At 45.2% G+C, this 26,352-nt stretch overlaps 1 protein-coding gene across 1 annotated transcript in view; it reads right to left on the minus strand.

Moving 5' to 3' along the window:
* Positions 1–26,352, minus strand: part of LOC137525463 (large neutral amino acids transporter small subunit 4-like) — a 77,730-nt gene that overhangs the window by 13,558 nt on the left and 37,820 nt on the right. Inside the window, exons 6-9 of the mRNA XM_068246561.1 lie at positions 17,466–17,558; positions 11,869–12,002; positions 10,726–10,883; positions 5,253–5,405 (exon numbers count right to left, since the gene is read on the minus strand). Of these exons, the coding sequence (XP_068102662.1) occupies positions 5,253–5,405; positions 10,726–10,883; positions 11,869–12,002; positions 17,466–17,558 (538 nt within the window). The remainder of the gene's footprint in view (positions 1–5,252; positions 5,406–10,725; positions 10,884–11,868; positions 12,003–17,465; positions 17,559–26,352) is intronic.

Raw genomic sequence — 26,352 nt, forward strand, 5'->3', positions numbered from 1 at the left:
CTTTCTAAAAGCCTAGGGGCAAAAAGCACATCTGCCAAGTTTTTAGATTGTCTTCAGATGTATTTATACATGTTAATCAGATCCCCTCTAATGTTTCATACACACTTGAGATAAAAGTCTTTGAAAAAGGCAAGATCACAGACCAATCTTACACCCTTCATGTAGTATGAGAGCCATACCTACACAGTCTATTCTATGGAGCTGAACTCCCCATCAGATAGAAATCTTTGCAAGATGCTGCACACAAAGATGCCCGTACACACTCAAAAGATCAGTGTCTGCAAAAGATCTGTTCCTGCAAAAGATCCGTTCCTGCAATAGATCCGTTCCTGCAAAAGGCATTCATAGTCTATGATATCTGCAGATCATCATACACACCTTGTTTAATAGACATTCATCTGCAGATCAGATCCACCAGGATGGATCTTCAGATCTGCAGATGATTGTCTGATCTGCAGATGAATGTCAGTTAAACAAGGTGTGTATGATGATCTGCAGATCTCATAGACTATGAACGGATCTTTTGCAGGAACAGATCTTTTGCAGGAACAGATCTTTTGAATGTGTACAACATCTGTGTGTGCAGCATCTTGCAAAGATTTCTGTCTGATGGGGAGTTCAGCTCAATAGAATAGACTGTAGGTATGGCTCTCATACTACATGGAAGGGGGTACAATTGGTCTGTGATCTTTCATTTTCAAAAGACTATGGTCTGATGTGTGTATGTGGCCTAAGGCGTTGTTTCTGGTAGTGATGGTCAAGTAGATGCAAATAATTTCAAGTTGATGCAAATGTATGCACATTTTATACAAATTTATGCAGCTTGAAAATGAACCAATCGAATTGTACCTCAGTAGTTTGGTTCATTTTCAAGCTGCATACATTTGCACAAAAATTTGCATCAACTCAAAGTTATTTGCATCTACTTGACCATCACTAGTTTCTAGTAAGTGAGACCTTCTACCATCCTTTGAGGGCCCGTTTCCACTGTTGCGACGCGATTTCGCCGGCATTCCGACGCTTGTAAAAACGCATGCGGATGCGTTTCCGCATGCGTTTTTACCCGCGATTTCGCGTGCGATTTCGCATGGCAGGGTGCCATGCGAAATTAACCATGACACTGCCAGGGCAAAATAACATTGAAAAAGGTGCGAAATCGCGGGTAAAAACGCATGTAACAAACGCATGCGTTTTTACTATTAAATACATTAGCGGCGATTCGCACGGATTCCCGACGCAGGCGAATTCTGTGGGTCCCGTCGTGCAGATTTGGCCCGCCGCCAAATCGCTCCCGCACGCCGCACATGTGGAAACAGCCCCGGCCACTTCAGTGTAACAAGCGAATCCGCATCTCGTCGCCGCATGCGGATTCGCTATGGTGGAAACGAGCCCTGAATCAGTGTTGTTGCTTGTCTCTGCACCTGCTCTAAAATTACAATGTCCCTCCTGTAATGCAATGCCAAGAACTGAATTCCATACTCTAGCTGCGGCCTTAGAAGACAGCTAAACAGTGGCAAGATTATGCTAGCATCCCAAGTTGTTATTTTCCTTTGAATGTATCCAAAAATTGTATTTTCTTTTGCTGCAGCTGCCTGGCATTGCAAATGTTTATTAACCTCCTTAGCAGTACGCCCGACACTGTGTCAGGCATACCGCTTTCTGTCCTCAGGAGTCCCCCAGAATGAATAAATTTGCTCTCATGGCAGTAAAACCTTTAGCTATCACTAGGCTAGCTAGTAAAGGTTTCCGGCACCCCCCGATCGCCTGGGATCCCCCCTGATCCCAGTGTTTATACATTACCCAGCCTGGATCCAGCGATCGCGCACAGCTCCGGTCTCTCTATGGGGAGGATCGGGTTTGCGCATGACGTCATGAGCGATTCTCCCCATAGTGAAGACAGGAGCTGTGCGGGGAGGCTGTGCCAATCGCTGGATACAGGCTGGGTAATGTATAAACGGGGAGATCCCAGGCGATCGGGGAGATCCCAGGCGATCGGGGGGTGCCTTTACTAGCTAGCCTAGTGCTAGCTAAAGGTTTTACTGCCATGAGAGCAAATTATTTAATCCTGGAGGCACAAACTAACGAAACGTCCTGAGCGGCGTAACACTCAGGAGTTTAAACTTGTCAATGAGTACTTCTAAGTCCATCTCCAAGTTTGATGTCTCCATTTGTATTCTGTTTATTTTATATGGTGCTAGACCATTGGTGCGACTAAAATGCATCTTTACATTTTTGAACATTGAATTTCATCTGCCATTTATTTATGTGCCCATATAGCCGTCCTATCCAGATCCTTCTGCAATATGTCACTATCTTCCTGAGAGCTGATAATTCTGCACAACTTTGTATCATCTGCAAAAATAGCAACATTACTTTGTACTTCATCTACTAGGTCATTAATAAGTAAATTGAAGGGTAATGGACCAAGTACTGACACCTGTGGGACCCCACTGCTAACAGTCACCCATTTTTAATATAATCCATTCACAACTCTTTGCTTTCTGTCCATTAGCCAGTTCCTTATCCATGCATACAGAGATTCTTCCCCAATCCTTGCATCCTCAGCTTCTGCACCAGACTTTTGTGGTTGAGGCATGTTGTTGAGGCACGTGACAAATTATTTTTACATTTTAAAGGTTACTAATATACTGTGTCTCTTGCTTTTTACCAGAGAAATCCATGACAATGTTTTTTGACTTCCTTTACTGGCTTCTGTAGACAGGAAGTTAATTCGCGAAACGTACGTCTGGCCATTTTGTGATGGCTTCATTGGATTGTCTTACATAATTTTTATTTTTTTTATGCAACAAACTGTCCATGGCGGTAAATATTTTCCGCTACTTCACAATATGATGTTGTTGTATTAATTTAGATGACCAACTTATAGCAACGTATTTTGGGGATCTCTCAAAGTACTTCCTCCATTCTGAGGTTTTGTACCCAAGTTGGCAGCCAACACATCAGCAGCTGTCTGTATGGTCACCAAACCACATCTAAAAGCTGAGTTTGTATAAGATTTTTGTATATTTATATGTTGCACTATTGTGGGTCTAGCATCCTTCCTTATTATGTCTTTTGGAATGAAGTGGGATTTTTAATCTTGCATGTTGACCGGGACGTTTATACCAAACCTTTATTTCGAGTATCTGCAAAAAAAATCCCCTCTTTTCCCTCTCGCCTTCCGTTCTTTGTGCCGCATCTGTAGAGGTACATAGATTTACATACAACTACTGTATATCTTTAGAGGTTGCTGTGTTTAAGACCCCTTCCCCCCAATGTTTTATGTCTACCAATGTAACCTAAAAACTCACATCTTCAGACAGGCATACAAATGAGGCCAATGTAGTCCAGTGTCACCCTAAGTTATGCACATCACCATCTTATACATTATGTAGTTTACCAACTTCCATTACCACTTGTGTCTATCCAGCATTTCCTGAAAGCAAAACCTACATTGATAAAAAAATAGATATTTAGCTAAGCAGACAGGGCCAACGCTGCCATTGAGGCAAAGGGGGCAATTGACCCAGGGCCCTGACCACTCCAGAGGCCCCCACGCCACTGGATCCCCCAGGTGGCCTCCTACAACTGCTCCCCGTGGCCCCGAATGTTTGGTAGTTCAGCTGCCTTGAAACATCTCACCAGTCTCAGCAGCTGCTACTTCCCGATCTCCGTCTTCAGCCACGCTGTCTGCTTCTACTCTATGCCCGGTGCATGTTATTTACTCATAACATGCACCGGATGGAGAAGACGCAGGCAACTTGGCTGAAGACGAAAATCAGGACGGTGCAGCATCCGGGACAGGTGAGAGATTTCAAGAATGACCGAATGGGTACCACGGGGAGCAGTCGGGGGAGGCCACTGGGAGTGCAAGGGTCCTGGGAGCTGACTTTCATGGGGTGGGGAGGGGCAAGTTACTTTTGCGCTAGGGCTCCCGGGTGGCTTAAAGCGGAATATAACCCTGCATTTCAACTTTGCTCTAAAACATTATTTACAGTATATTATATGCAACCAGCATTTTTTTTTTACTAGACCAGCATTGGAAGGGTTACACAGGGCTTTAAAGTTCCTGGAGATTTCTGCAGACGCATCCAAAGCTGACATAGATACATTTTGTTTACATAAATGTATCTAAGTGTTGAATGTGACTCACTCACTCTGACTGAGAAGAGCTGGAGGACAGCCAAAGAATTTGTAACATTTCTCAATAGATACATATAACTAAATAGAATGTAACAATCTGAACTTCTGCATATCTCTCCACGGAACTTTAAACCTCTGTGTTTAACCCTTCCAATGCTGGTCTAGTAAAAAAAAAATGCTTTTTGCATATAATATGCTGTAAATAATATTTTAGAGCAAAGTTGAAATGCAGGGTTATATTCCGCTGACCCTGTAAGCAGAGGGAAGCCTCTGGATAGTCCAGAGCTCATGTCCTTCAAGACCCCACCAATTCAGTGCTGGGAACCTCTGCACATATCCAACCAGAGGAGATGTTTACATAGCCACGCTCCTCTCCATGTACAAGTGGCGGTGGGGTTGAGGAGGAGTTCCCTCTACTTAGGTAAGTATCTGTGATATCTGATTGGCTGTTTGTAGCTCCGCCCAGGTGTGCAGAAGGGACGCGAGACCCCCAGAACATATCATCCCAGGTAGTAAGGGATCTGTATACTAAGTTTCGTATCGGTCAAGGTGTTTTCAAGTGATACACACACACACACACACACACACACACACACACACACACACACACACACACACACACACACACACACACACACACACACACACACACACACACACACACACACACACACACACACACACACACACACACACACACACACACACACACACACACACACACACACACACACACACACACACACACACACACACACACACACACACACACACACACACACACACACACACACACACACACACACACACACACACACACACACACACACACACACACACACACACACACACACACACACACACACTTTAGGGTGTCCTTCTTAATTGTACAATCTTACCAATTCTATGTAATATGAGGGACAACCTAAAGTATCCATGCAAAGTATATGCACTCAGTTTACCCTTGTACTTCATAGATTTGGCAAGATTGTACAGTTAAGATTGTATCATTGATCTGTGCCTTTAGACCATGGTTGTCCAATTCATGTCCTTGAGGACCAGGATCTTCACACATGGTTACACATGGTGTAAGGCAGAGGACTACTCACCAGCTTGATGCCGGACGTCCGTCAGTTTCCTGAGATGTAAGTTGAGTGTAGAGATGTAGAAGTACATCCAGGTAATCAGGATGGAGTCGGCGAGGAGGTGTAGAATGAAAGTCGGAGTCATTAGGCTTTCCTGGAGTGGAGGAACCACTGATGCTGAAACACACGGAATACTTATTTCTTGTTAAACCCCATCCTTAACCAGAGGTGGAGCTGCAGAGCGACATAAGCGTGGGCCCAAATGCAAATTTAAGTTGACATCAAACACAAGTCTGAACGCTGCCATTGAACCCATGTTTGCTTTTTTAATGACGTCCCCTATCACTTGCTCAGTGATGAGAACAAAGAGGAAACATCGACGTTGAATGCTAGTGTGAATGCTGTCATTAAACCCCTGGCTGCATTTTCACTGAGATTACCCTATAACTCACCCAACGGTGGGAACAAATGGGAAATAGTGATGCCTAAGGCTTGTGCTAATCTTTCTTAAGGCCCCATTCACACTTGCAAAACGCTAGCGCTTTTGCTAGCATTTTGCTATGGCGATTTTTGGCGTTTAACGCAAAAAAATCGCCATCCACACGATTTTTCCCAATCGCGCTTAGCGCTTCCATAGCACTAAACACGATCACCGTGAAATCACCTCAAAATGGTGCCGGTTGCAAATTTACATTTGGCGATTTGCGGTAATCTCTGGCGATTAACGCAAATCGCCCAAGTGAGTACGGGCCTGTAGGGTATTATGGCACTAGAGCTTTAAAAAGCGCTAGCGCTTGAGCGTTTTGCCAAAATCGCAGGCAAAACGCTCAGATGTGAACAGGGCCTTAGATCTATTGAACAGTCAGTGACTGTGCAAAGACAAATATTTCCTCTTTTGAGACACAGGAACCAGGAAAGCTTAAAGCGCTTCCAAGGCGCGGGGGCTTAAACAAATGCCAGCCCATAGCAGCCATCTCATACCCTCACCGCAGCCCCGGTCCTCAGTGTTGTCCCGCTGGCTGCCCGACGGCGGGTCGGGTCTCCTGCGCCTGCATTGGCATTCATGCCCGTGCGTACACGTCATCTACTATTACATTTACCACGCAGGTGCAGTATACGCTAGATGACGTGGGCATGAATGTCCGCACAGACGCAGAAGACCCGACGAGGTTGCGATCTTCACGGGTAGCCAGCAGGACAACGAGAGCTGCGGCGAGGCCACGAAACGGCTGCTATGGGCTGGAAGGAGACCTAGGTGAGTAAAATGTGTTTAAGCCCCCGCGCCTCGGAAGTCCTTTAAAGAGGAACTTTACTGAAAAATAGTAGTAGAGTGGAAAAAAAAATAAATACATTGCAAAGTGAGAAGTTAAAACACAGAAGAGAGATAAAAAAGGATTAATATTCGTCATGTAATTCGTTCATATCGTTTAATCTACAATCAACCTGCAGGTCATCATCTTTACTACGGGCAGACACGGAAAAAAAAACAACAGACAGCACCAACTGCCATCATCTATAAACACACCCAGTAGCAATAGGATCAGGGCCGGTTTAAGCAACAATGGGGCCCCAGGGCAAAATAAACCTAGGGGGCCCGCCCAACAGATACCCCGGAACAAAAATCGGCATTAAGGGACCTTTTTTGCAGCTGGTATAGTCAGGGTGTGAAGTCCCAATCAGTCGGAGCTCCACATTCTGGCTACCCCAGCCTGCATGGGGGGGGGGTGGGCAAGGGGTTAAAAAGTTTCAGGAGGGGGGACCCCACATAATTAAAAAAAAAATTCCCACACTCTAAACATAAAAAAAAATTGGGAAAATAGGAAAAAATGCCAGAGATCTTCAAACAGCCATATTGCGGCTGTATAGCGATCCCTGGCCAAAGCGCTGCGGCTGCGTATGGACCCCCAGGAAACCCTGTCAGGAAATGTATTGCTCTTTTTTTTTGATACATGTAAAATTACACAACCGTTAGGTTTGCTACTAAAAGTGACATTTACCGCATTTAAAAGTATACTTTTTTCCTTCGAAACTTTAAAATTGATTTTCTCAAAAACTATAAGGTCTTTTTGAAAAATTGTTTTTTCCTCTTATTCCCAATGATCTCCTTAACATATCCTGCAAATTTAGGGTTTCTGGCTTTTAAGGTGGATTTGCTATTAACCATTAAAGTCGGCAGGTTTTTAAATGTGTATTTTATTTTCCTTTGAAACTTTAAAATCGATTTTCTCAAAAACTATAAGGTCTTTTTGAAAAATTGTGTTTCCTCTTATTCCCAATGATCTCCTTAACATATCCTGCAAATTTACGGTTTCTAGCTTTTAAGGTGGATTTGCTATTAACCATTAAAGTCGGCAGGTTTTTAAAGGGACTCCGAGCTCACCCAAAAAAAGAAAGTTGTACTCACCAGGGGCTTTCTCCAGCCCAGTGCTGGTCGGGAGGTCCCACGCCGGCGTCCTGGCTCCTCTCCTTCTCCCCGCTCCGGAATGGCTGACAGGCCGCAGCCCGGGCGACACTCGGCAGAGTGTCGGGCTGCTCCTTCCGCGTATGACGCGGCTGACGTCACACGCCGGCCGCCTCGCGTCATCACGGCGGCCGGCGTGAAAGTACTGCGCATGCGCGATTAAAGCACGCATGCGCAGTACTTTCACGCCGGCCGCCGTGATGACGCGAGGCGGCCGGCGTGTGACGTCAGCCGCGTCATACGCGGAAGGAGCAGCCCGACACTCTGCCGAGTGTCGCCCGGGCTGCGGCCTGTCAGCCATTCCGGAGCGGGGAGAAGGAGAGGAGCCAGGACGCCGGCGTGGGACCTCCCAACCAGCACTGGGCTGGAGAAAGACCCTGGTGAGTACAACTTTCTTTTTTTGGGTGAGCTCGGAGTCCCTTTAAATGTGATATATTTTTATATTTTTCCCTTTGAAACTTTAAAATCGATTTTCTCAAAAACTATAAGTTCGATTTGAAAATTTAGTTTTCTTCTTGTAGCCACTGGGGGCCCCTACAAGCTCTGGAGCCCTGGGGCAATTGCCCCCTTTGCCTCCATGGTAGCACCGGCCCTGAATAGGATAGGCTAAAAGGTTGTTTTATTTTTTAGATATACAGTACATATGGAAACATTGCAACAAGGTTCACAGAAAGGAAACTGTCATGACCATGGTCCTGACTTCATACCGTGGGAGGGGTTTCACCACAATACCAGGCACACAGACTGATCAGTGGGAGGGGGTAATGGCCACACTCAGGGCTTTATATATTTTATTTTTTGTGTGGAAAGGTCACAAAGGCCCAGGCATTGGGCGGCTGCAGCCCAATGGGGCACCTGGATATGAAAAAGGGGTTGCTACATGTGAAAGAGGGGGCTGAATGGGGAGGAGCACATGAAAAGGGGAAACTGATGCCCAAGGAAGCTGTTCATGAAAGAGAGGGGCTGTAGTACATGGATGATACACATGGAGGAGGGGCGCTGTTGCTTAAGACTGGGGAGCCACTACATATTTGGCCTAGGGGCACAAAAGTATAAATCCAGCCTTGGGGCCCACCCCACACTGATGGAAAGGGAACGTTATACTGTGCAAGCTTGGGGGAGGGGGGGGGACTGGGTTTTACGAAGGGGCCCCACGCTATTTTGTCTAGGGGGCCCCGCAGGCTCTGGTTATGCCCCCGGCTTTTATTGTTATTATTTGCACAGTTTCCACAGTTATAATTTCCCTCTCTAATTTATCTGCTCTGTGTAACAAACTTACCTTCCGGTAGCGAGTCCCGCGGCTTCTCAGGCGGGACTCGCTCGCGTACTGGGTCTTCCGCTCGGTTGTCCTCCAGCTGCATCCCCAGCACCCCTGCGGCGGTACTTCGGCGCATGCGCAATGCGGCCAGACGGGCATGCATGGTGCAGAGCAGCCTGTACAGGCTGAGAAGGCGTGTCAAATAAGTGTCAGCTGTGATGTCATCAACTGACACCTTTTTTGCAGGAGGAGCTGGCAGTTCTGGGGGTGGGCTTCTGCCCTGTGTCTTGGCTACTTAAAGAGGAACTCCAGTGAAAATAATGTAATAAAAAAGTGCTTCATTTTTACAATAATTATGCATAAATGATTTAGTCAGTGTTTGCTCATTGTAAAATCTTTCCTCTCCCAGATTCATATTCTGACATGTATTATATGGTGATATTGTTACTGTGGGCAGGTTATGTAGCTGCTCCTAGCTGTTCTGGCTGTTACAGCTGTAAACAGCTATTTCCTGTCTGGGAACCTTGTTACATTGTGGCAGTTTGCCCAGAGTACCGCGGTCCCAGAGCTTCTTGTGGGAGGGATTTCAGCACAAAATCAGTCATACAGCGCCCCCTGATGGTCTGTTTGTGAAAAGCATTATATTTCTCATGTAAAAGGGGGTATCAGCTACTGATTGGGATAAAGTTCAATTCTAGGTTGGAGTTTCTCTTTAAGGCAGGAGATGTCATTTGCTCGTCGGCCTTGATACTAATCAGTTTGCTGGTTCTTGGTCCTTATCCTAGTGAGAATGTGAGATAGTTATATGAGAGCTACATTCATATATAGTGCACTCCGTGATATATATGTACTGTAGTTAGTCTAGAACTGTGTAATTGTAATTATTATTGTATTGTATTCTGTGTATGATCTGGCAAGTCCACCACTCTGATTAAAGTCTCATCCCTTTGTACCTCAGTCATCTGATACCCGTTATAGACCTTGGCTAGTCTAACGACGTTGTCTCAGTCTCATCTCTATCTGTACCTCAAATATCATACTTATGTGTATGACTTCGGCTTGACTATTGACTTAGCACTTGTCTCAACCCCTTGTACTGTAGCCATCTGATTACCGTGTATCGACCCTAGCCTGTTATTGACCTAGCTCTGCATTAATCCTTCTGTACCGCACATTTCTGACTTCTTGTGTATGACCTAAGCTACGACCTGACCTCGATTTATTGTATTTCTGTGTGTACACCAACACCCAGCGTCACACTCTGTATATCAAAGCTGTGAAGATTTTATCAGCACTCTTATAAGGACTATTCATCAATTATTTTTAATGTGAATTAAATTAAATAATTCATAAGTCTTATGCCAATTCTTCCAGTTCTTTAAAACAAAGTTAAAATCAGTAACGCAAGCAAATTACACTATTGAGTAGAACCTCATCTAAAAAAAATGAACCACACTTAGAGTGGCTTCGAACCCACATTGATTATTGTAATAAAATTATCCTTCAGTCACCACTGTGTTAGCACATGTTATTTTCTCAGCTTACCACAAGATGGCACTGCTTGTTAATGAGTTTCATTATCATCTTCATATGGAAGTCAGGCAATTAAATGTGATACATTTCCACAGCCACTGAAAACTCAAAGGGGGCGGGACCAAAGCAGGACATTTGATTTTTTTAAAGGTAAAAATACATTTTTCCATGTGAACAATACTGATTTCTGTGTAAGTCATTCACTGTTATGTCATAGAACATGAAGTTTCTCTGTGATCATTTACCTTCTGGCTTCTTGAAGCTTAGTGCCCTCCTCTGGCTGAGTATCCTCTCGCGGTCCCTCAGAGAGGCCCGGAATTTATGTCTGAGAGAAACCTGGCACCATTCTTTCTCCTGAGGCTCCTTCCGAACTGCATTGTAGCAATTAAGGCGCAAGTGTACCCTGCAATAGAAAATAACCATTATAGTCCTTATTCTATCACTCCCATCATCCACAGGGGTATAACAATAGCCCATACAACCCCCAACATTGCGGGGGGCACCTGAGATCTGGGAGGTCCCAGGAGTGGGGGGGGGGGGGGCGCGGTCCTGCAGAACAGCACATTATAGAGTACCGCAAAAAATATTATCTGATTTGATAATTAATTACATACCTTCTCATGTATATTAACTTCATTGGTATGTGCAACGAAACGTAAATCACAGAGGAAAATATTATAAGGGCAAAACCTAAAAAAATCACAAAACGCTGAATTGGACTTGTTAAAAAAATCACATGGGGAATTTGCATGGATAAGTGTCAACACTGCCTTATGATGCCCAAACACGGTACAATAAAAACATTTGATTTTATTCCCACCAAAACAATCGAATTGAATAAAAGTCAGAAATAATCTTTTCATTCGATCAAGAAAAATGAACGATTATCCCGGTTTTTCAATAAAAATCCGATCGGACTTGTTGGAAAAATCTTTATATTTGATCTAACAGAATAATCGAACAAAATTATCCAAACGAAAAAAATGAAAAAATTGTTCCATGTATGGGCACCATCAGGGTGATATTTTGACTTTATAACCCACATACAGAGCAACGTAAGCTAACACAACAATGCTCACTGACAGAGTATCACACTTTTTATTTTTAATTTTAGTAGCTCATGAGTTTACAAATACTTTGCTAACAGCGCCTTTAAACAGCTGGGAAAATTCTAGAAAATCGTGTCAAATTGGTGGACACAAGCACAATGCAAAAGGATGGGCGACTTAGCTCAGCTTATGTGTTGCCAAGAGGTCACCTGGCCTGTAGTTCCTTCTGATATAGAGGGGGTGTGGCATGGCCTACCACTCTGCTTCCTTCCTGCTATTCTCTATGGTAAGTCATGTGGTCCATGCTGCCAATGTGCTGGAAGATGCAGCCCTCCTCACCTGTATAGATTCTCTTCATCGACTGTTTTCTTCTCCAGGTTCCAGCAGAAGAAGCTGTTCAGAAACATAGCGCAAGAAATGGCTCCGTACCCCAACAGTATGGGGACAAAGGGGACCCCGGCATTGTAAATAACCTGTAAGAAGACAAAGAGAAACATTGGAGAGGAAACAAGTAGTTTACTTTTCTTGATTTCTTTACCTATTTACACATTCTCACCACTGCTGCTGATGCTTACCTCGGGATGGGGAAGCCTGAAAAGGCTCTGCCCATCCTCCTCAGTAACTCAGCAGTAGGCAGGGGCGTAGCAATAGGGGTTGCAGAGGTAGCGACCGCATCGGGGCCCTTAGGCCAGAGGGGCCCCGAAAGGCCCACTCTCAACTACATTATTAGCTCTCTATTGGTCCTGTGCTCATAATAATCACTTCTATAGATGTTTTGAATAATGGTAATTATTAACAAACTGTCCCCCATCCCCTTCTTGCACCTCTGACACTGTAGTTGCCATTGGCAGGTTTTTGGTGCGCCGTATCATTTGTTATGTATAGAGTGCTTGGGGAGGCCCCATTGCAAAACTTGCATCGGGGCCCGCAGCTCCTTAGCTACGCCACTGGCAGTAGGACCTGCGAAAATCACCTACTGCCAGTGCAGTAGAGCGGACCCAATCAGACTCGTTATTCCCACTGGAGCGGGAAGCCAATAGTGCACTTGTACGCAGTGGCAAAAGTAAATTTGTTCTTACTTTTGTTTGGGGGTGCCAGTGCAGGATCCCCAAGGCTGAGGAAGCCTCATTAAGGGGCGTTATGATGAAAATTATGCTTTTCTATTATCCCCACCATCAGTTATTTAATAGGGACAGCATACATTTCCCCATAGAGCTTGTACTAAGAAAAATAGCTCCTAAGACCAATTCTACTCTCCTACACAGCTGAGTTGCGTCACTAAATTAGCTGTTACTGATGAGAAGTGATGGGCTGTCTGTTCCCTGCGCTCTGCTAAACTGCTAGCAGACACTGCCACAGCTGATTTATAACATGGCTCACACACACACTACAGAGCCCTGCTGTTGCTTTTCACATGTAACTAGCTAAGTAAATAAATAAACAGGCTACTAATTAGTTACTTAATTTGTTACATTATAGCTACATGTGAAAAGTTGAAAAAAGGAAGTGGGTCCGCTTTAATGTCTCCAAACATTTATTAGGGACTTATCCCGAAGTAGAAAGACATGCACAATGCTGACATGTTTCGGACCTAGTGAGGTCCTTAACCACTTTACCCCCGCGCGTACGGATTTCTCCGCCCCTTTTTCCATCCTTTCACCCCCAGGGACGGAGAAATCCGTACTTTGCGCACTCCCGCCGCTGCCCGCGCTCCCGCTCGTAAACACGCCGCCCGCCGCTAGTAAACACGCCGCCGCCCGCTCGCCCAGAGATTAACGAACGGGAAAATCCATTCCCGTTCGTTGATCTAAGCCCCGCAATGATCTGCTGCCGCTCGGCTGAGCAGCACGATCATTGTGAAAAAATAACAAAGTCCCAGCCTCTTTCTACTTCCTGCAAGCGTCCGGAAGGACGCTTGCAGGTCGCATGAAACAAATTGGTAATGTTGCCATCTTGTGGCCAAATAGTAAAACTATACCCTAACCATTTTTTACACACAAATAAACTTGTTTTACACAAAAAATTAACTCCTTACCTCCCACACTCCCCAATTATTATTTTTTTTTTGTAATTAAAAAAAAAATAAAAAATTTACAATAAAAAAAAACATAAATAGTTACCTTAGGGACTGAACTTTTTAAATATTTATGTCAAGAGGGTATAACACTGTTACTTTATAAACTATGGGCTTGTAATTAGGGATGGACGCAAAACTGAAAAAAATGCACCTTTATTTCCAACTAAAATATTGGCGGCAAACATTGTGATAGGGACATAATTTAAACGGTTTTATAACCGGGACAAAAGGGCAAATACATTTCATGGGTTTTAATTACAGTAGCATGCATTATTTAAAAACTATAAAGTCCGAAAACTGAAAAATAATACATTTTTTCCCACATTTTTTCCTATTTTCCCATTAAAACACATTTAGAATAAAATTATTCTTGGCATAATGTCCCATCTAAAGAAAGCCTAATTGGTGGTGAAAAAAACAAGATATAGTTTATTTCATTGCGATAAGTAATGATAAAATTATAGACGAATTAATGGAAGGAGCGCTGAAAGGTGAAAATTGCTCTGGTGGTCAGGGGGTAAAACCCCTCAGTTGGGAAGTGGTTAATCATAGCAAACATGTGAAAAGTAATAGCAGGGCTCTGTAGTGTGTGAGCCGCTTTATAAAGCTATGGGAAGAGTGAGACACCATTGCTAGAAGTTAGCAGAGAGCAGGTAACAGCCAGCTTGTCGCATTCTTTTCAGGAACAGCTGATTTAATGACACAGCTCAGAGAATAATTTGTGTTAGGAGTTATTTTTTTAACACAAGCTCTATGGACAAATGTATGTTGTCCATATTAAATAACTGATGGAGGGGATAATGGAACAGCATCATTTTTGCCATGGTGCCCCTATAGGATCCAGAGGCTTCCCCATCACGAGGTGTAAGTATGTTATTTTTTTTTGTTGTTGTTTTTTTTGTTTGTTTTTTTTAATTAAAACTTTCAGGTTTACTTTAATGCTTTAGAACATACTTGGAATTTGAGTGTAGTACCACTTAAAGTTATGTTACTTAGTTTGAGTTGATTTTTGTTGCTTGGAAGGGACAAAAACGTAACTTATATTTAGGCCTCTTTCACACCAAGACGTTGCATTTCAGGGGACGTTAAGGTCGCATAACGTACCCCTAACGCAACGCCTGGTGGTGTTGGAGGTGGATGCCAGAGTGAGCCGCGTTGTGTGGCTGTTGGTGCGCCTTTTTGTCTGATACTCTGCGGGGACCACGTGATCGGAACAGTGCGCATCACGTGGTCGCGCCAGCCAATCAACGGCCGCTCCAGGAAGTAAACATTGCAGTAATGATGGGAAGTCCTGCTCTTTTCAATAAATCGAGCCAAACTTCCCATCACTACACTGCAGTGCAGTGAATATTAATTAGCCATGTGGCTAACAATAGCGGACTCTCCCCTCCTCTTCGCCTGTAACATCCCACTGTGAAAGCAGCCTAAAGGTTCTTAAGATACATTTTGTGAATCAAACACAAAACAATAACAGTCAAAGAAAATTAATTTCAGCTTCCGTCATGTCTAGAAATTCACAGATGGCTACAAACTTGATTGAAAAGATGTTTTTTTAATAAAAATGTATTACCAAATGTCTTGTAGAGCTCTGATATACATTTATAGCGATGTTTAATAGAAGTGGAGTTCCCCTTTAATTGCCTTAATCTAATGAAAGGCTTGTGAAGGAAACATTAAAGAAAAAACACCACCGCAATAAAAAAGTGGACCTGAACTCTTGCACAGGGCAGGAGGAAAACATAGAAGAATGCACCCTGTATGTATTAAGAGAGTTTAGCCTAATTTCCCCTCATCTGTGACTAATTACCCCTGTAATTTGATCTCCTGGCTGTGTCAGCTGGCCGCCTTGGCAGAGCAGCTAATTTGTAAACACAGGATGTTAACAATATGTCTGCTTCCATGAAAGCAGGAAGTAGACACATTGCAGATTTATTGCAGGATTTGTATCAGCTGTAAAAAATAAATGTTTTTCTTTAAGGCTGCTTTCACAGTGGGACGTTAAAGTCCCACGTTACAGCAGCCTGTAACACAGCCCAACTCACAGCAATTAAAAATCAATGGGCTGTTCACAGTGCACACGTTGCGTAGGAGTAGAACGCTGCAGGTTAAATGAAAGTGCAGCATGCTGTGCGTTATACTCCTATGTGGCTGCTTTAGACTGGCTGCACATGCTCAGTAATGTATGTCAGGAGAGGAGGAGGGGAGAGTCGCTATTGTGTCTAGCCACATGGCTAATTAATATTCACTGCACTGTAGTGTTGTCCAGATCATGAACGATTCGGATCTTTGATCCAGATCTTTTTTGTGAGTCGAATCATCCAGATCACCGCAATGAAGGATTCGGTTCACAGTGGATGTCTGGAAGAAACAGGAACTGCAGCGTCTGTGCACAAGCACAATCTTCCTGCTGCACCTCTCCCTTCCCCATTAGCACCCTCAATGTGCCCTCATTCTCCTGCACCTCTCACTCTGCTGCACCCCTGCTTCCGGCTTCCCTAGTAAAAAGATTCGGTTCAAAGATCTGGATCTTTTCAATGATCCGATTCGAATCATCCGAATCATTGAAAAGATCCGGACTTCCCAGTATAGAAAGAAAACGATGCACCAAGAGCGTTCTGCTTTCAGGTCTGCTTTATTAAGCACAGAATGGAATTGATCGATTGTCTGCTGTTATTAAATTAATCTGTGAAGAATTGATATCCCCCAGAATGTCCAATCATTCAAATTTCGATCAATTTTGAACAAATATCAATTGAAAGCATCAATCAGACACGATGGAAAAGCTATGGCAATTGGGGGCGGGCAGAAGCAGAAACTGATTGATGGGCCATAACTACTGCATGGAACAGCGCAGCACTGTGGTACGATTGTTTTTTTGTGCTGGAATCTATTGAAAATTGATGTGAATGAGTGGTAGGAATCAATTCCTTATTAAAACATCTTATATCAGAGAGGAATCAATCATTTTGCCACATCGAGTGACAATCTTGGCCAGCTTTACACTCTCAATCAATATTTTAAAGGGTACCTGAAACAAAAGGTATATGGAGGTGTCCATATTTATTTGCTCTTAAAGGACACCCAGGGTGAAAATAAACTAATGAGATAAATGATTGTATCTATCTTCCTTCTCCTAAAAATGACTTTTTAAGATATTTCACAGTTTTATTTTATGTTTAAATCTACTTTTTAGTTTTAACTGTTTTATTGTTTTTGCTCAATGACACATTCATTGAAGTATGCTAGAGCTAAAATCTATGAACTATTGATCCTTTTTATCTCTTTCCTGCTTTTAGAAGACATTTTCTGCTAGGAGAGTGTTTTATAGTTTTAATTTTTAGGACTGAGTCAGCCACTTACATAACTGATATGTAACTCTTTCAGGCAGAGAAAGTAAAAAAGGAACACAGCATAGTTATTTGTGTGCTAGGCACTGTACATGCCCATGTCTATCTCATCATGTCACATGTCACTTCGGGTATCCTTTAAGCAATAACAGTTACCTGTAGAAATCCTGCTGATCCTCTGCTCTAATACTTGTAGCCAGAGACCCTGAACATGCAGCACATCAGGTGTTTCTGACATTATTGTCAGATCTGACAAGATTAGCTGCATGCTTGTTTCTGGTGTGATTCAGCCACTACTGCAGCCAAATAGATCAGCAGGGCTGCAAGGCAACTAGTATTGCTTAAAAGGAACTACATATGGTAGCCTCCATATTTCTCTCACTTCAGTTGTCCTTTTATGTTTTAATTGTTGTCTAATAAGGGATGACAATGGCTGGTCAGAAGTGGGCGTCGGTCACTCTTTGTTCTCCAGCTTGTGTCCCCCTCGTTGCCTCCTGCCCCTCCTGGCTTACCTTGATGATAGTGAACACTGTGGCGGAGGCCGTGAAGCACCCTATGACCAGGGAGGGGTAGATGGGCGTCACATCCGGCAGGATATACGGGAGCTGCAGGAGAGGAAGGAAGATGTCATCTGCAAAGCTCTGAGGAGATTGTTGGCTCTAAACGCCTGAATGGAAATCATACATGCAACATATAAGCCTGCTTATATACTCTGGACTTGCCACCAAAATCTAAAACTTGTTTTGATGTTTAAAAGGAACTTGTATAGGCAGAGTGGTGGCAATTGTGTATCTGGGCAATATTACGCCCATGGCAAACACTCAAATTGCCCCCCAATCAAGTAGTCTCATGTCTCAATATAATTAATCAAGTTGCCACTGCCCCCCCAGTAAATGATTAAGTCACAAACATCCAGATAAAATAATTGGCCCCAGTGTCCCCCTTTGACCCTAAACTCCTCTTAAAGTGGGCCCAAATTAAAAATACAATATTTCAGAAATAAAATCTATATTCTAAATTATAATAATAAATAGCAGCCTTTTTTCAGCTGCATGGTGACAGATATAAAATATTTTACATTTATTGGAGGAACCCCTCCCTTCCTTTCATATTGCCGGGACAGAAACCGGGAGACTGGTGAGTAGAAGGTGTCCGGCAAAGGAGGAATTGCTAATGGCTGCCACCTGTGTAACCCTAGTTATGAAAAAAGAAGGGTGAAAAGCATGCACTGAAATGCTCATAGGCTTGAAGGAGTGTTTATTTATCTTTGTATGTGTCAGAGTGGTGCAACTAAATATTTTGATTTAAAAAATGTTTGGTTTGGGTCCGCTTTAAGGCAGCCATACACTGGTCGATTGCCAGCAGATCAACCAGCAGATAGATCCCTCTATGATCGAATCTGATCAAAGAGGGATCTATTGGCTGCCTACACTGCAAACAGATTTTTAATCGATTTCACTATGAAACCGATTCACAATCTGTGGAGCTGACGCCACCGCCCCTCCCCCCCCCCCCATACATTACCTGATCCAGTCGACGCGAGTCCCCCAGTCCCCGCTGTCTCTTCTCCACTCTGGGCTCCAGGGCTACTGCTTCACTTTACTTCCTGTCGAGGAAAGTTTAAACAGTAGAGGGCGCTCTACTGTTTAAACTTCCTGTCGGGACAGGAAGTAAGTGAAGCCAGCAGGAGCCCAGCGCGGAGAAGGGACCGCGAGGACAGCAGGGACACGCGCCGGCGGAACAGGTAATGTATTGCCGCTAGTGTCGGTCGTTGGACATTCGAACGCCGCTATCCAGGCACTCGCTACCTGCCGGCAAACAAGAAAAATCTTCTGCGCGGACAGATCGACGGGAACGATCGATTTCGGCCGGAAATCGATCATTCGGTCAGCGTTTGCACAACGATTTCACAGCAGATTTGACAGTGATCGAATCTGCTGTATATATTGGCGGGAAGTCGTGTGAGTGTATGGCACCCTTTACTATAGGAAGCCCCCCTCCCTCCCCCATTTGGGAGTTGCATTGTTGTCAGTGGGCTCTCCATTACTCTCAGACCTCAGATCAGCTGCAACCGAAGAGAGAGACAGAGAGAAGGTACACAGTACCCGTGCAACACACGTGAAGTGTGTTGCACGGTTACTGCTTGAAAAACAGGAAAAAACCGAGAGCCAAATCTAGTGTAGTAAGTACGACCAATATGGAAAAGGTATATAAATGAGAATATACTCACAAGTGTGGGTCACCACACAGGCGACCACTGTAATAGCAGATGGGGAGAATTATCACCTGACCCCACTCAGGTATAAAAAGTCGCTCTCTATAGAAAGAAAAAAATGGGGTAACACCCCTCCACCCAGGGTGGACAAGATATGAGTAAAAATGGTTAATAGAGGCGCCAAAATAGGATAAGATGGGTTAAAAACCGTTTAAAAGGAGGGGGTGGGTGGATCCACTACCCTCACTAAAAATGACCAGGCTAAATCAAGCCGTAAATAATGCAAGAAAATATTTATTAGTCTCCAAATACAGTGCAACGCGTTTCACGGGCACACATCCCGCTTCATCAGGCAATTGAGGTAGGAGAACACCAGTGTAGGTCAATTGAAAGCTAGAGCGCCTCTACAGATTTAGCCTGGTCATTTTTAGTGAGGGTAGTGGATCCACCCACCCCCTCCTTTTAAACGGTTTTTAACCCATCTTATCCTATTTTGGCGCCTCTATTAACCATTTTTACTCACTTGCACGGTTACTGTGAGCCTTCTATACTTCCACATACAGGAAGTGACAATGATCAGAGGTCTGAGTGACAGGAAGGCACGGAGGCAGGCATGGGTCCCGTGGCGCCTATGGCACAAGCCACTCCTGCGCCCCTCTAGATACGCCACTGAGTGGTTTCATAGTAGTTAGTACCGTAGCCTCCCAGTGCTACAGTTCCAGGTTGACTTGGACGCCATGTGTTTGTACATCCACCCCATGTTTGCATGTATTCTCTCCTACATCCCCCAAACACACTGATAAGATCATTTCCCCCCCCCTCCCGCCATTTCAGGATTGGCCTTACACCGTGTTAGGGACATTAGACTAGGACTGTGGTTAGTAGCATTTCATGGACCATCTGTATTTATAACAAAGTAAGTAAATAACGAACTAAACTTCTGACTTTTTATGTAAGATTTTATGTAAGGAGGATTAAGAAAAAAAATGGAAAAAATTAATTATTTCTCAGTTTTCAGCCGTCCTGGTTATTACACCATTTAAATTATGTCCCTATGACGATGTATGGCGCCGATATTTTATTTGGAAATAAAGGTGAATTTTTTCAATTTGCGTCCATCACTTCTTACAAGCCTGTAATTTAAAAAATAACAGTAATATACCTTACTACATACATATTAAAAAAGTTCAGTCCCTAAGGTAACTATTTATGTATTTTTTTTGGTGTAGCTATTGGGGAGTGTGGGAGGTAAGGGGCTAATTTTAAAAGTAAAAAAATGTCATTATCTGGAAGTTTTTATTTCCAGATGTAATTTTACTATTTGGCCACAAGATGTCCTCGCCAGCTCACTTCTGTATGCGTAGTATTAGTACGCAAAACGGAGGCAATGCGTGGACGGAACAGTAGGAGCTTTGTGAAAGACTCTTAGACGGCGTCGATCTTTCATATGGGGACTTAGATCAATGAATGTATTCCCTTTCATTGATCTCCGGGCTAACGGAAAGCAGCGGGAGCACGCGGTTGTCAGCGGAAGTAGTGTAGCCTATCTAGACGCAAATATCTGTTCAGATAGGATTAAGTGGTTAAAGCAAATCTGAAGTGGCGCTAAAAAAAAGAGAGATACCTGTAGAGAAGGAAGGCTCTGGCTCCCATAGATGCTTCTCAGTCCTTGCTTGGTCCCCCCATGCGCCTACAGGATTTCTCTGCAATCATCGGAGGCAATCACATCTCCGAGTACTTCCAAAGAGTGGCATATACTCTTTGAAGTTCGCATTCACTAGCCCGGACTCGCGTGTTCGCAATATGGATCCACTCATCTTTGTAAGTAGTGGGGAAGCAAGTACTTATGAAGACTGCCCAATTGGAGCCCAAGGTGGGCTGTATTCGAACAAGCTGGTCGAAGAGCTTCATCGCTATGGAATCCAAAGCCTTAAAGTGGAACTGAACTCTTGCACAGGACAGAAGGAAAACTTAACAGAAATGCACCCAGTGTGTATTTAGAGAGTTTAGCCTGTCTAATTCCCCCTCATCAGTGTCTAATCGCAAGTTGTAATTTGATCTCTCCCCTGTGTCACATGACTGCCATGGCAGAGATGGCAGATAAGCCCATTTGAAGGCACAGGAGGTTAACAATATGTCTGCTTCTATGAATCAGGAAGTGGAAACTGTGCAGATTTATTGCAGGATTTGTATCAGCTGTAACAAAGAAATGTTTTTTGTTTAAAGGTTATTATGCTGTTGTGTAAAAAACCATATATAAGTTTGCCTGAACTCAACTGACACCTTAAATTATTATACCCTCACCTCTGTACGAGAGGTCAGTCCCATTAAAAATAAGTAGTTGATAATAATTAATAACACTGGGAGAGATCATAGGTATATGCAAAACTTGAAAAATTAGCTTTATTGTGACTCCAACTCCATAAACATGCATCCAAATTAAAATCAATTAAAATTTGCCTGTATAAAGCGCATCACCATTCGCACCTCCATCATACACCACACTCTCATTCACCCCTAACGGTACCGGTACCGATTTGGCCGTATCTTCAGAGAGGGGGAGAGAACGTTCATAGTGCACTGGTATGGAGAGCCAAGGGGAAATCCTCTTCAGCATGCAAGCTAGGTAAGAAAAGTCCAGATAGTCTCACCACATGTCGTCCTCTAATTAGATTACCACCACTGCGATGTCTCCGATAGGTTAGGACCATGGGACCATGGGACAGCAAGGCCCTCAGGCAGCCGCTCTACCCGCTCTGCGGTGCTGCATTGCAGCGGGGAACGTGCACTGATGCCATATCTTTCCAGCGTTTTTTGCAGCCTTGAGGAGCGCTCCAGGACACGTGATTTAGGCCCACCCACCGACGCGTTGCGCCCGCCCACTTGCGAGCTTCGTCAGGGTGTACGTGGCTTGCCATTGGATACCCAGTCTGTCTTTTCTACTCAGCGGCTGCAGGGCGGGGAGTCCCTCCGCACGTCACCGCTCAGCGCGACTTGCGGAAGCTTGTGCGTACCACCTCACTACCGCTCTGCGTTCCAAGTAGTATCCATAGCAACTCATATAAACCAATGTAGCGCCAATATCCGTGTTTAAGCGGCATTTTCTCCGCGTTGTAGCTCGCACTTTGCTCATTGCTTCTACACCTTCATATGCGCCCATACACAGAAGGTATGCTCGAAAATCTCTTTTCCACATTCGGATCTTACCCAAGTCCATGCTCTAGGTATGTTTCTCCTGCTCTGTACAGGAATGCCAGATCAGATGTTTCGTCCCACTCTCCCTTTTTATGCTGTTGTGTATCTTCTAGAGCAGAGAGGAGTTCTGAGTTCAGGTCCGCTTTAAAGTGTACCCAAGATGAAATAAATATTAAAGTTTAGACATACCTGGGGCTTCCTCCAGCCACCTTCGGCCTGATCGCTTCCTCCAGCCACCTTTAACCGGGATGCTCCCTCGCTGCTTTCCTCAGCCTCCTGGATCCTCCATTATTGGTCCTGGTAACTCCGCCCAGTCAGTGCAAGTGCAGTGTGACTCCTCATTGCGCTCCCATGGGCGGGAGAGTTCTGCGCCTGCACCAACTGGCCTGATTGGCCGCAGATAGCGGGACCAACAACAGGGCATCCAGGAGGCAGAGGACGGCGGCGAGGGAGCGATCAGCCCAAAGGGGGCCGGAGGAAGCCCCAGGTATGTCTGAATTCTTCTTTGTATTTCATCTCACGTACATTTTAAAGGACAACTGAAGTAAGAAGAATATGGAGCCTGCCATATTTATTTCCTTTTAAACAATACCAGTTACCTGGCAACCCTGCTGATCTATTTGGCTGCTGAAGTGTCTGAGTCACACCTAGTGTTGGGCGAACAGTGTTCGCCACTGTTCGGGTTCTGCAGAACATCACCCTGTTCGGGTGATGTTCGAGTTCGGCCGAACACCTGACGGTGCTCGGCCAAACCGTTCGGCCATATGGCCGAACTAAGAGCGCATGGCCGAACGTTCCCCGAACGTTCGGCTAGCGCTGTGATTGGCCGAACGGGTCACGTGGTTCGGACCCGAACGCGCTCTGATTGGCCGAACTGTCACGTGGTTCGGGTAAATAAATACCCGAACCACGTCATATCTCCGCCATTTGTCTGTGGGTTTAGCTTTGGGTAGGCAGGCAGGGTAGTTCGCGCTCCAGCCACGCTAGCCAGGGTCCCCCCCAGTCATTGTGTGTCGCTGCTGGGAATAGTAGTACACCGCTCGCTCAGCATTCTGTTTACTGCCACTCTGTGTACCTCGCTCAGCCACACTATATAGCATTCTGTTTACTGCCACTCTGTGTCTGCTGGGAATAGTAGTACACCGCTTGCACAGCCACACTATATAGCATTCTGTTTACTGCCACTCTGTGTACCTCGCTCAGCCACACTATATAGCATTCTGTTTACTGCCACTCTGTGTCTGCTGGGAATAGTGGTACACCGCTCGCTCAGCCACACTATATAGCATTCTGTTCACTGTTCTGTGTCTGCTTGGAATAGTGGTACACCGCTCGTTCAGCCACACTATATAGCATTCTGTGTACTGTTCTGTGTCTGCTGGGAACAGTAGTACACCGCTCGTTCAGCCACACTATATAGCATTCTGTGTACTGTTCTGTGTCTGCTGGGAACAGTAGTACACCGCTCGCTCAGCCACACTATATAGCATTCTGTTCACTGTTCTGTGTCTGCTGGGAATAGTGGTACACCGCTCGCTCAGCCACACTATATAGCATTCTGTTCACTGTTCTGTGTCTGCTGGGAATAGTGGTACACCGCTCGCTCAGCCACACTATATAGCATTCTGTTCACTGTTCTGTGTCTGCTGGGAATAGTGGTACACCGCTCGCTCAGCCACACTATATAGCATTCTGTTCACTGTTCTGTGTCTGCTGGGAATAGTGGTACACCGCTCGCTCAGCCACACTATATAGCATTCTGTTTACTGTTCTGTGTCTGCTGGGAATAGTGGTACACCGCTCGCTCAGCCACACTATATAGCATTCTGTTCACTGTTCTGTGTCTGCTGGGAATAGTGGTACACCGCTCGCTCAGCCACACTATATAGCATTCTGTTCACTGTTCTGTGTCTGCTGGGAACAGTAGTACACCGCTCGTTCAGCCACACTATATAGCATTCTGTGTACTGTTCTGTGTCTGCTGGGAACAGTAGTACACCGCTCGTTCAGCCACACTATATAGCATTCTGTGTACTGTTCTGTGTCTGCTGGGAACAGTAGTACACCGCTCGTTCAGCCACACTATATAGCATTCTGTTCACTGTTCTGTGTCTGCTGGGAATAGTGGTACACCGCTCGCTCAGCCACACTATATAGCATTCTGTTCACTGTTCTGTGTCTGCTGGGAATAGTGGTACACCGCTCACCCGTCACTGTATAGCATTGTGCTCTGTGTCGCTGCTGGGAATAGTGGTACTGTATAGCATTTCTGTACTGCCACTGTACTGCTGCCAGTCAGCGTGTACTGTAAGGATAAGTGAAATGAGGAAGAAATCCGGTGAAAGAGGGAGGGGCAAGGGAAGAGGTGTTTCCCCTGACGGTTCACGTACAGGCCACAGGGGAGCACCCAAGAAAACCCACTCAATACCACCCATGTTGTCCAGGACAACAACCCTCACAAATCCAAAAGAACAGGACCAGATAATTACTTGGATGACCTCTCAAGCGTCCAGCAGTGGGTTAAGCAGCACCAGCACATCACGCACGAGGTCCGAGTCCTCAGCCAGTTACAAGGAGCCAGTGGGCACAAAGCTGACACAACCGGCAGCGACACCACGCACACAACTGCCAGATAACCAGTCCGATGAATTACCTCAGGACACAATGGGGTATTCGCAGGAGCTATTCCCAGCCCAACAAACTTCCACCTTTCAAAGGTCAATGGAGGAACAGCCAGAAATGTTGTGCCTGGATTCACAACCGTTAACTGTGGGAAATGTACCGCGCACTGAAATACGAGGCGAGTCCGAAGAGGACTCGGAAACCCAAATCCCAGAGCAATTTGGGCAGGAGGGGTTGCAATTGCAGGAGGTCGGCCGACAAGATCTGGAAGACGACGTTGGAGTGTGCTGCGCAGAGGTTGTTGTGGGGAGCTCTACTCCACGGCGGTGGCCCACAATGACATATGACGAGTTTGAGGAGATGGAAGAGGAGGGTATGGACAATGTGGACAGAGACCCAGATTTTGTTTGTGAACGAGAACATCGCCGTCGTAGCAGCAGCACAGATGAGTCTGTTGAAGAACACACTGCTGCACGAGTTCGCCTTGTGCCACAAGGTAGGCGGCGCGCAATTTCAGGCACCACAAGCGTGGAAGTTCAAGTGAGAGGCAAAAGAGGAGCAAACAGAAATCGCCAGCAAGGAGGCAGGTGCTCCAAAGTCTGGGCTTTCTTTGAAGACTGCACTGAGGATGTTACCATGGCGATTTGCAAGGTGTGCAAGACCCGCCTGAGCAGGGGGAAAAATATTAACAACCTCTCCACCACCAGCATGAGCCGTCACATGCTATCCAAACATCCCACTCTTTGGGCAAACGCGTCAGGACAGGGTACCAGAAACAACACTGCCTCCCTTGGGTTCACCAGACCCGCCTCAGCAGCAGCAGTAGCCCAGCCATTGCGTGGTTCACAACATTCACAAACATCAGACGACGCTGACACTGTCACTTTCCGGAGTAGTGCTCTTGAGGTCTCCCAGTGTTCATCAAACACAACAACCAACAGCCCTTCCGTGTGCAGCGCTACGGTTCAGTTGTCTGTGTCGGAGATGTTTGAGCGCAAGAGGAAATTGCCAGCAAATGACCCCCGGGCCGTGGCAGTAACAGCCAGCATAGCCAAGCTTCTGGCCTGCGAAATGCTGCCATATCGATTGGTGGAGACAAACAGCTTCAAGGGCATGATGTCAGTGGCCATCCCACGTTACGTGGTTCCCAGCCGCTACCACTTTGCACGCTCTGCAGTGCCTGAGTTGCATGAGCACGTGGTCAGCAAAATAACCCGAAGCTTGAAGAATGCCGTTGCCTGCAAGGTTCACCTCACCACTGACACCTGGACGAGTGCGTTCGGCCAGGGTCGATACATCTCCCTTACCGCGCACTGGGTGAACCTTGTGGAGCCTGGCAGCGATTCCTCACCTGCTACGGCACGGGT

The sequence above is a fragment of the Hyperolius riggenbachi genome, chromosome 7, assembly GCF_040937935.1.
Source record: "Hyperolius riggenbachi isolate aHypRig1 chromosome 7, aHypRig1.pri, whole genome shotgun sequence".
NCBI classification, from domain to species: Eukaryota; Metazoa; Chordata; class Amphibia; order Anura; family Hyperoliidae; genus Hyperolius; species Hyperolius riggenbachi.